Here is a 12,145-nt window from a genome sequence, read left to right as displayed (position 1 = left end):
CATCTTCTTTATCTGTTCATCTATTGATGGACAATTGGGCCACTTCGATGATTGGGCTATTGTAATTAATGCTGCCATAAACATAGGGGTGCTTGTACCCTGTGAATTAGGTTTGTTTGTTTGTTTTAGATTTTATTTATTTATTCATGAGAGACATACAGAGAGAGGCAGAGACACAGGCAGAGGGAGAAGCCGGGTCCAGGCAGGGAGCCCGACATGGGACTCGATCCTGAGACCGCCGATCACACCTGAGCCAGGGGCAGGTGCTCAACCGCTGAGCCACCCGGGCATCCCAGTATTTTTATACTCTTTGGGTGAATACACAGTAGTATGATTACTGAATCATACGGTAGCTCTATTTTTAACTTTTTAAGGAAACTTTATACTGTTTTCCACAGTGGCTGTGCCAGTTTGCATTCCCATCAACCACCCAAGAGGGTTCCTTTTTCTCCAATCCTCACCAACACTTGTTTCTTGTGTTTTGATTTTCATTCTGACAGCTGTGACTTCATACATCATTGTAGTTTTGATTTGCATTTCCCTGATGATAAGTGACGATGAGCACCTTTTCTTGAGTCTGTTGGCCATCTATATACGTCTTCTTTGGAGAAATGTCTGTGTCTTCTGCCTTAATTTTTGGATGTTGAGTTTTATAAGTTCTTTATAAATTTTGGATATTAACTGTCATAGTATATCACTTAAAGTATGAAAATATAGCTACAGAGGGAAAAAAAAACATCCTCACCAACATATTATGATAAGCCCACAGTATTTTTGTGTTTTTATAACAGTAATTAAAGTAATTATCTAAAACCAAGACAAAACCCATGTTGCAGTGGCAATACCAAGGGGTGGCTTAGCGATGGTAGGGTAAGAAGATTTTAGCTTCTCTCAATAGTATGTCGTTTTCCACCAACCAAATCTATGCCAAATCTAATGTGGGCAATTAATATTTTTTCTTATCTAATGTAAAATACATGCAAATGAATCTTCAAACTCCTGTCCAATCAGAAACTGACTATAAAAGCTTCCTAGGGATAAATTCTGGAGCCAGGACTATTACATTTTATTATGATGAAAAAGGAAGAATACTGATACATAAATAAGCCATTTCAATTAAATTTGCCCACTCAAAAATGAAACAGAACAGCAAAACTAGTGAATTAAATCCTCTGAAGCTACAGTGCCCCTTTCCCCTCCCCGGGTCCAATGGAATTTCTTTATATGAATTTCAAGACTATTTATTAGATCATTGCAATTGATACAGCCCGTAACACAAAGAGAAATTCTTGTAATGATCTATCTTGTAAATGTTTTCCAGCCTCTTTTTTGCAAGCTCTGAATAGGATTCTTTTGAAAGCAAATATTTATGTGTTTAAAAACCCCCAAAGACCTTGTTTTTTGTCCAAACACCAGCTAGAAAGATCAATACTGCCTTTTAGAAGGAAATGGTTTGGCTGCTTATGTATCATCGGAATGCTTTCTAACAACACTAAGGCATTTAATTTTGGAAAAACAAAAATTAAGAATTTTTGAGGAATAGTAGGGAAAGGTGGAAACTAACAGATGATAAGCTTCAAGAGTGTTGCCACTTTTGAATATGGCAACTCAAATAATGTCATTATTTATAGACATTTGAATTGTCTAAAATATTATTCATTTTTTATGAAACAAATGTTAGGTTTTGTTGCTTAGCTGGCATAAAATATACTGAACTGGGCCATTTTTCTTTTTCTGTGCTAAGTCTGGTTGCTTGTTCATCTTAAAGAAACATGTTAAACACAGATCTTGTCAACATAATCTAGGAAACGCAATCTTCTCTCAGTTATTTAGTCATTTCGGCCAAATAATTTTTAATATTGATAGTAACGAGCAAATCATGTCACCATAGTATTTTTTTATAAAAAAATTGTTATTTTTAATTCTCAACTAGAAAGCACCATTTTATGATCATCAAAGGAAATATACTTTTAATTTCATATATTCTGCTATTATATGAACTGAAATTCTAATGCTCACATGTGAGTATAAGCCATTTCTTTATATTAGTTTATTTATTTAATGACTTACTTATCCAAGTATTTGAGGTGGCTCACATAAACTCATAAAAGAATACAGGGAAAAAATAAAGAAAAATCAGGTCTATGGTAAATCTAGATAGTATAAAAGTTCAAGAAGAAAAAAGTTAGAACACATAAGTATTCATTGTGGGGATCATACTTAAATAAATTTATCATGAAATTTATGGCAGTGAATAAAAGACACTTCGAAAATATGAGGATTAGAATTTTTGTTAAAGAGGAACAACCACATTATCACACAGTTCAGTTAAGCTTTGATTATGAGATGCTAAATTAATACCAATTTACACTTATTTGATTAATTATTCAATCTAAGAAGTATAAGTACTTGGTGATAAATATTTGCATTTGAAAAGTCATAACCAAAGGAAAAGCTGTTTTTTATATCTATTTCATGTACTAATTGGTTCCTAGTAAGAAAATCAGTGTAGTAGCAGCTGCATATGCAATTGAATTTGATGGAATTATAATTATGGAGGGAAAAAAACTGATAGCAAAGTAAACAGAGTGAAACCGTACTAAGTCGAAAATAGCACAAACTGATTTGCGTGTTTCTCTGAAAATTTCCAGGTGTTGTCAAAGTGGATTATGGAGATGTGTCAGTCAGAAAAACACTAAGAGAAAATCTGAAGTGTAAGCCCTTTTCTTGGTACCTTGAAAACATCTATCCGGACTCCCAGATCCCAAGACGTTATTACTCACTTGGTGAGGTATGAATTATTTATTTTGGTTAAGTTATAAATATATTTTGCAAATGGAGCAATTTCGAAGGAGCTCAATATTTTTTATGTTATGAATAAAATGCTTTGAGGGCTTTTAAATAGATCTATTTTAAATAACTTTTCAAGCCACTAATGGTCTCAAGGACCATAAAGGTCTTTATCATTGGAATTGGTGAAAGTAAGAGGATAGTTTAACTAAATAGTATCTTCTTGTTTCTTTATCAACAGTTCAGAAACTTTTTGGTCATTACGCTCTTTAAAATTTATTGTGAACCCCAAGAGCTTTGGTTTAGATGGGTTAAAATTATTAATATTCACTGTATTGAAACTCAGCCTGAGAACTGTAAAACCCATTTATTAATTCATTAAAAACAATGTTATACATTACATATTAATATAAGTAATGCATTTTTATTTTTATTTTTTTAAGATTTTATTTATTTATTCATGAGAGACACACACACACACAGAGAGAGAGAGAGAGAGAGAGAGGCAGAGACACAGGCAGAGGGAGAAGCAGGCTCCATGCACCGGGAGCCGGACGCCGGACTCGATCCCGGGCCTCCAGGGTTGCGCCCTGGGCTGAAGCCCGCGCTAACCACTGAGGTACCCGGGCTGCCCAATAATGCATTTTTAAAAACATATTTTCCAAAGTAAAGTCAGATAGTAAGATCAGCATCAATTATAGTTTTGTAACTTGCATTACTGCTTGGCCTAATAGAAGTTACCTGGAGTCCTGTGTCTGTTTTGGTATTCGGCCTACTGTGCAGCACATACCACGTAGCCTCTGCGGGACTCCTTGTACTTCACGAGGAGTGAGAGTAAAAACGGCAAGTAAGGGCAACCGGGTGGCCCAGCGGTTTAGCGCTGCCTTCGGCCCAGGGCATGACCCCGGGGTCCTGGGATCGAGTCCCTCCTCGGGCTCCCTGCGTGGGGCCTGCTTCTCCCTCTGCCTGGGTCTCTGCCCCCTCGTGTGTGTGTGTGTGTGTGTGTGTGTGTGTGTGTGTGTGTGTGATGAATTAATAAAACTTAAAAAAAAAAAACCGACAAGTAATACCTTAGTGTTTTTGGTAAAGATGTTATTTATTTGAGAGAGACAGAGAGCATGAGAGAGAGCATGAGCTGGCGAGGGGTAGAGGAAGAGGGAGAAGCAGACTCCCTGCTCGGTGGGGAGCCTGATTCGGGGCTCAGTACTGGGCTTGAAATGGGGCTTGATTTGAGGCTCCGAATGGGGGTCCATGTGGGGCTCCACAGGGGCTGCCTCCCAGGATCCTGGGATCATGACGTGAGCTGAAGGCAGATGCTGAACTGACTGAGCCTATCTTAGTGCTATTACTGAAATCGTGGTGACTTTGTAGGCCCACTGAAAACCATAGATCCTCTACCATTGTTTTCCAAAATATCCATTATCTATAGAAATATGTAGTTGGCTTCATAATGATCATATAAACATATTCATAATATGTATTCAGTTGCCTGAAATAAGAACCATTTCTTAATTATATGTCCCAAATTGGTAACTTCCCACTTAGTAGGGATTAGTTTTGGGAATCAAAACTAATTTAATATTGGGTTTAATTAAAGCATTTTGACAGAAATTATACAATGCACTTGGAAAATAATTAAGTTTGTCCTTAGGTTGGAACTACCATTTTTTTAGGTCATAATAGTAGAATATCTGAAAATGTGTAGAGTACAATCTAACACTTTTTTGGTTCATTTGCCAAAAGTAATAATCTGTAACTTTATCCACTCTCTCACTTTAATCCATACACATAATTTGATTGATTAGAAAATAATTAAAGCAAAAAATACTGAAACCTAATGGAACCGTAGCTGGATTGTCTTTTAAAGGCTGTGTTTCTGTGTCCACATCCCTGCTCTAGTCGTCAGATCTCCTCTTCATTATTAGCCGTGTAAATATCTCTTTATAGAATCCTTCCATTTACATCTCTTTAACCTTAATCTGAATAATGTAGTGCAAAGTTTCACATGGCATAACAGTGAATGTATGGCTTTCGCTTTAGTTGTTGTTAAGATTTATTTATTTAATTTGGAGAGAGAGTGTGAGCTGGGGGGAGGGGCAGAAGGAAAGGGGGAGAGACAGAGATACAGAGAGAGAGAGAGAGAGAAGCCGACTTCCCTGAGCACAAGCCCATCATGGCTTGATCTCAGGACCATGAGATCATCACCTGAGTTGAAATCGAGTTGGCTGCTCAACTGACTGAGCCACCCAGCCACCCCTGTATGACTTTCTAAGTGTGACTCCAGTTACTTAATATTCCTGTGCCTCAGGGTTCTATTTTTAAAATTTTTGTTTGCTTTTATTAAGGGGGAGGGTTGTTGCCATTGTTTTCAAATATGAAACAGTTTTATTTATGCGCTGATGTTACAGGGGTTTATATTCAATACATCAATTATGCAAGTGCTTTTTAAACTAGAACACTGGAACATCTGGGTGGCTCAGTGGTTAAGCATCTGCCTCCGGCCCAGGGTGTGATCCCCAGGGGTCCCAGGATCGAGTCCCACATCAGGCTCCCCACAGGGAGCCTGCTTCTCCCTCTGCCTGTGTCTCTGCCTCTCTCTGTGTCTCTCATGAATAAATAAAGTCTTAAAAAAATAAATAAAATAAAATAAAACAAAATAAAACAGTTTGCATGCCAGTTGTTATGATCTAGTGCTTCTGAAGATCCCCCATATCTAATACTTACATTTCTTTGCTGAAAAGTTTGTTTGAACAATTGTGAACCTGACCATACCCTAAGATGAAGGGGATGTTTCTATTCTTGTTTAGTGTTTCTCCCACTGCAGTCAGTAGCCCCCGCTGATGAGTGAACATTTATTACTTGTTCTAAAAGGGAGTATGAGCAGGGCCTTATAACAAAACAGATAGGAGTAAGGAGGACTTTCTGGAAATTTTCTGGGGCCACCAGAGTGATTCCTGAGAAAGGCCTGTAAAACAGAAACTGTATGTTTACTTCTGTGGTAAAAATCCAATTTTATGGTTTCTTGCACCAAATCAGGGAAACCTAATTAACTGACTTCCTGAAAAAGTAAAAATATACTGCAGGCAAATTCCTTGGTACAACCTACTGATTTTAAATTAGCTGTCGTCTGTGATAGGTCAGACGGCCATATTTTAATGTACAGAAATAGTTTGAAAGAGACTGTGCCTTCCTGGGTTTTTGAGACATATCCAAGAAGAGGCAGTTTGTTGTTTAAAAAAATTCCAGGCCTTGGAGGCAAGCAGGGGAAGGTTGAAATCCTGACCTCATTGCTTACAACTTGAGTGGCACTAGGTGTTCTCTCTGTAGCTTTTGGCAGTGTGTAGCTAATCATAAAGGGATGTGGTGATGACTGAAGATCTAGAGCATTTAGCACAAGAAGTAGTAGAGCGCCAGTAGTAACAGTTATCGTAATTATTATAGCTACCATTTGTTGATTTCTTATTAAGTCAAATATTATGCTAGATGCTTTATAACAATTACGTTATTCAAAAATCTCAACTCTATGACTTGGGTTTTGTTACGATCCCAATTTAAAATAGAAATTGAGGGATCCCTGGGTGGCGCAGCAGTTTGGCGCCTGCCTTTGGCCCAGGGCGCGATCCTGGAGACCTGGGATCGAGTCCCACGTCGGGCTCCCAGTGCATGGGGCCTGCTTCTCCCTCTGCCTGTGTCTCTGCCTCTCTCTCTCTCTCTCTCTGTGACTATCATAAATAAATAAAAATTTAAAAAAATAAATAAAATTAAAAAGAAATTGATATGTAGAAACTTTATGTGATTCACCCGTGGGTCACTGAGCTAGCTAGTAAAGTCAGGATTCAAAGACATGTTAGTCTGATACTAATGCTCACTTTTTCTTATCGCTAGAAAGACAAAATAGTTTCTTTTATTTATTTATTCATGAGAGACACACAGAGAGAGGCAGAGACACAGGCAGAGGGAGAAGCAGGCTCCATGTGGGGAGCCCGATGTGGGACTCGATCCCAGGGCCCCGGGATCACGCCCTGAGCCAAAGGCAGATGCTCCTGCTGAGCCACCCAAGTGCCCCAAATAGCTTGTATTATTACAGTTTATTTATTCAAGAATGCTTTCATTAAATAAGAAGTGGATTTGGAACCTATGTATTACATGCTAAGGATGCAAAGTCAAATAAGGGAAGCCCTTTGCTCTTAAGCCATTCTGCTGAAATGGGAACAGGAGAGGTAGCAAAAAAGAAACAAATAGTGAAGAAGTTCAGAGAAATAGGGGCATCTGAGTGGCTCAGTTGGTTAAGTGTCTGACTCTTGATTTTGGCTCAGGTCTTGATCTCAGAGCCATGAGATCAAGTCCCGGATTGGGCTCTGCACTCAGTGGGAAGTCTGCTAGAGATTCTCTCTCTCTCTCTTTCTACCCCTCCCGATGTTCTCTCTCCCAAATAAATAATTAAAAAAAAAAGAAATTTAGAGAAATAAAAGATGTCCTACATGAAGTATATAGTCATGCTATATAAACTGCTGCTTCAAAACCCCCAATAATTTTTTTTTTAAATCTGTGAGAATGTGTTGTTTTAAACTTTGTGGGGTATTAATGTGCTGTAGTTTTCCACTTTAAAACCAGCCTTAAAATAAATAAATAAATAAATAAAAATAAAATAAAACCAGCCTTAAAGAGAGATACAATCCAGCATCTGTTTCCATGGAAACAGAAGGACAATTTTACCAAGCACTACTTCCCAATTTGATTTTGCATAGTCATGTATACATAATTTAAGACAGACATTTTGATAATGAGTTTGGAATGAACTGTTAATGGATAACAGACATTTATTTAAACATTTTTCTTTCTCATTGCTTACCATTAACCATTTTTAGAAGAAAATAAAAAGCTATCTTTCCTTATAAATGAAGGTATTTTTTCTTTGCAAATAGAGCCTCAAGGAGGTATCAAGTGTCCAACCTACTTAACAAGACAATAGATTGTTTCTTTGTTGTGTGTATGTGTGTGTGTGTGTATATATATATATATATACTTATTTATTTATATTTGTATGCCCTCATCACTTAAAGTGAAATTGGTAGGATTTAACAATTTACAATTTCCTCCAGTTTCAATGTTATTCAAAACCTATTATGTAATATTGCAGTGTATTGGTGAATATTAGCTCTTATCTGTCAATTTCTCTTTATAACTCCCTTAGCTGTATTGGAAGATGCAAATATCCTAGATCACACCAAAATAATCATTAGGAAAATTATTGATATCAGTATCTTAATTTGCTGTTTGAATTTTATTCAGGTAATTGAAATATTCTTTACCCAGCCCATGAATTACATGCAATTTCCAATGGGAAGTTAAAAGCTGTGCAATTGCTTTGAACTAAAACCTTTAAGTAGCTTAATGAAGCATGTGCCTTTTAGGCTCAGCAAGCATATCATAATGGAATGAGGAAGTCAAGTTCTTTGCAGCATTAAATTCTTTCTTAACTAGCCTTTTAGCTTATATAGATTTAACATGTCCGGTTTTGATCTTGAAAATATAAAGGCGAATTCAAGCATTGAAAAATGGGATTCTAAAGTTGTAAGACCTCAAATTTGGGGGCCTATGACAAGCCAGCATTTAAGAAAAAAAAATGTATTGTGAGCTATGTAGGGCAACAGGGAGAAGTGGATTTCTGTAGCCAAGGGACTTAACTCTAGAGGCTTACCATTTATACTTGCATATGGCTTTGAAGATGTTTAGACATTAGTCTCTGCATTTCAGATTGCCTACTCAACCTCAGAACTCCTATGCCTTTTGTCTCCTTTAACAATAATAGTGAGTTAAGGTTCTGGTACATATCGTTACTGTTTTCCGTAAATATTGTTAAAAAGCAAATTTATGTAACTAAAAATAGGCAGGTGAAGCTGCTTGGCTGCAGGGATTAAGGGTGCAATCAATGACTGCCAAAGTCAGACGCGAAGATGCTTAGAGATTTACCCTCTGTTGGTAATCAGGAGATCTATTTATAGATTCACAGCCTTCCTGATCTTTCATCAGGATAACCAGTGCGGAAGCCTTGTTTTAGATGACATACACTAATGTGCACATTCTCTTTACACACGATATATTTCACAAACTCTTTGGGACTGAGTAGCTGATTTTCAATGTAGGGTAACTGAACATGCCTGTGTACAGAAAAAATATGTTACTCTTCATTGGATGTAACTTTAAAGACTGTTGTAGCCCACCTGTGGACAAAATGAGTGAGTTTATCACCTGAAAAAAATATTTTTTATTTCACACTGCTGAGAATTAGACTAGAACTAATTCTAAATTCACTACTCAGGTAGATATTGGCACACACAAAAATGGTTACAAACTATATGCCAGTTAGGCATTTATTGAATTCTCCTGGCGTTCTTGTTGTTTGCTTTTGTTATCCACCAAAATAAATGAAAATGTTTAATGTTCTAGGGCAGCCCGGGTGGCTCAGTGGTTTAGCGCCGCCTTCAGCCCAGGACATGATCCTGGAGACCCAGGATCGAGTCCCATGTCGGGCTCCCTGCATGGAGCCTGCTTCTCCCTCTGCCTGTGTCTTTGCCTCTCTGTCTCTCTGTCTGTATCTCTCATGAATAAATAAATAAAATCTTAAAAAAAAAAAAGAAAGAAAACATTTAACGTTCTATACTTTGTGTATGTGTTGCACAGGGGTAAGTACTCATGTAATCAGAATTTTTAGATCTTGTAGTCATTAATCAGGGCATTTTGTTTTTTAATATTTATTTGAGAGAGAGCAAATGAGCACCTGAATGGGGGAGGGGCAGAGGGAGAGGGAGAGAGAGAATCCTAAGCAGACTCCATGCCTAGCACAGAGCCCTACTTGGGGCTTGAACTCACATCCCTGATAACCCAAGCTGAAATCAAGACTCAGATGCTTAATCAACTGAGCTGCCCTGAGGCCCAAACAGGGCATTTTAAACCCTACATACATAGCAGTCAGCTTGGACTTGTTAAATATATAGATTTTGCACTCATCCTTCTGATTTATGCACAATGTGGTAAAGAGAAAATATACTTAAATGCATATTCACTAGAGCAATTATAATATGGAAACATTAACATTAAACTGGAATTCACTGCAAATGTGCCTATTTCTTCTTTTCAAGTAAAGAGAAACCAAACGAGGTTGACATATGTAAAATAACGATAATGAGTAACATAATGTGCAATTGAAGGATAAGCATGTGTTGGAGTAATTAAAGCAAAAAAAAAAAAGCTAGTTTAAGTTTAGATTATTATCTTTAGCATGGATTTTACATATTGGTTTTGGAATGCAAGGGTATGAGGGTGAGGAGGAGTAAATGCCCCTTTTTAAAAATTGAGTTCTCATTGTTTCTTGCTATTATAATCCAGCAGAGGGAGCAAAAGCTAATGAACAAACTTGTAAATGGTAAGAACATTACCAAGGATGCTGTTGAGCAGAAACATTTAGAAAAAGACTTGCTGATTTCAAACATAAAAACAGAAGTGGTAAAAAATACTCTCAATTTTATGTCATTAAAAATTGTTTTCAAGCAATAAAAGATTATGTGTAAACAAAGGAATCAAAGCAGACAACAATTAAAGTGAAAACTATGTTGGCCCTATGCCACATATTCAAAACTATACCATAACTTAAAGAAAGAACCAAAAGACCTGAGATCTACCAGTGTGCTCTACTTATGTGAATGCAGGTCATAAAACAGAATCTGTAAGGAACTTCTAATGAATGAAGATCATGAGTAGTGGTTTGCCTAGATTTTTCTCAGAATTAATGTCATGACCAAGTAATTGGTGTTGTCAGATAATATGGTACCAGTGACAAGGTCAAAGTTTTTCTTAAAATTCACTTTTTTGCTTAAACAATGTTCTTTGAGGTTCCAGGGCATTCTTAGAAAGGTTCTGATTTTAAAACCACACAAGATCATCCTAAAGCAGATCATCCTTTGCATCTCAAAAAATAAGGTACATAGACATCTTACAATTTGTAGTAAGATTTGTTTGATGAAGATTGTCAGTACACATTGGTGATCATTTTTATATTTTTAAGAAAATACAGCAGATACCCATAGTGTTGGGTTCATTGACTTAAAAACAACCCCAGTGTACACTAACTTGCCTTCTAAGTGTGCATGGCAACATAAACCTTTTGATATTGTCTCTATCCAGATGAAGGGTCTTATTTATTTATTTATTTATTTATTTATTTATTTATTTATTTATTTATTTATTTCAGTTGGCTATTGATCCTTCTGTTCCTGACATTCTATGTCCCATTCCTATTCGTGTCTGATATCATCTTGGCCATAGCCAGAAATTATTTACATGACCTCAGCCCAACAGTGTGGCACTCAGCATCTGGTCTTCTTGACTTGGTCCCCTACGTCTGATTCTAGCCTGCTTTTGTTTCTTGTTCCATATACCTTCCCATTATCTGAATGAAATATTGTTATGTTTACTCTGGTTGGCTACAACTCAATCCTTCTTGCTCCTTCCATACATCCTTTTTGACAAATACTGCCTGCTTATCTGGATGTCAGGATTATAATGTTCCTTATTTGGGCAAATAATTTAACTTCATTGTATCTTAATGTTTTCATTTATGAAATGAGGATAATAGATTGATGGTAAGTAATAAATTACTTACAATCATAAGTGCTTGGAACAGCACATAGCACATACAATTACAATTGCTAATTATTATTATTGGTGGCGATGGTAGTAGCAGTCACCCCATCTCATTCTGACAGCTGTCCTAAACAACTGCTCCTATTTGTTTTTAGTCTAGATCCTAAGTCTAGGAACCTCACCAGATTTGACTTGAGTTTCTATTTTGTATCTTCTTAGCCCCTGCTATATTCTAAGGAACAGGTAATATTACATGTCCAGAAATTACCAAACCACTTTGTGGAATAGTTAGAACATATCCAAATTAGCACAGGGTTCTTTTCATGAATTTCCCCCAAATCAGTCTATTTTGGAAATCAAAAAAAAAAAAAAGTAGTGGCAGCAGTGACACAGTTAAAACAGAAAGAGCATTCAGATAGCAAAACCAAAAATTGATAGAAAACATGACCACAAAATTAAGTGGCAAGTATTCTCACAAATCCCAAAATATGAGCTATCAATTTCATGACCATGGGATACTCCATGGAAGGAAAGCGATGGGATGTCCCATGGAAATGAGACCCAGATAACACCCAAATTGCCAACAGATACTCATAAGAAATTGCTTCAGGCCAATTTGAGAATAGTAGCTGAAACTGAGAGAGGTGTTTTTACACAATCTACTTTGTAAGTCACTGAAAAATCTCCTTTCTAATGTCTGAAAGGCTTAAGC

At 36.8% G+C, this 12,145-nt stretch overlaps 1 protein-coding gene across 6 annotated transcripts in view; it reads left to right on the top strand.

The window, feature by feature from the left end:
- GALNT13 (polypeptide N-acetylgalactosaminyltransferase 13) overlaps positions 1-12,145 on the top strand; it is a 539,320-nt gene that overhangs the window by 484,992 nt on the left and 42,183 nt on the right. For all 6 annotated transcript variants that reach the window (XM_055308339.1, XM_055308341.1, XM_055308340.1 and 3 more), the window contains one exon: positions 2,652-2,791. In XM_055308339.1, the coding sequence (XP_055164314.1) occupies positions 2,652-2,791 (140 nt within the window). The remainder of the gene's footprint in view (positions 1-2,651; positions 2,792-12,145) is intronic.

The sequence above is a fragment of the Nyctereutes procyonoides genome, unplaced genomic scaffold (genome assembly GCF_905146905.1).
Source record: "Nyctereutes procyonoides isolate TBG_1078 unplaced genomic scaffold, NYPRO_anot_genome, whole genome shotgun sequence".
NCBI classification, from domain to species: domain Eukaryota; kingdom Metazoa; phylum Chordata; class Mammalia; order Carnivora; family Canidae; genus Nyctereutes; species Nyctereutes procyonoides.
Note: the sequence above shows the minus strand (reverse complement) of the source record. Positions and strands in the feature narration are given on the sequence as shown.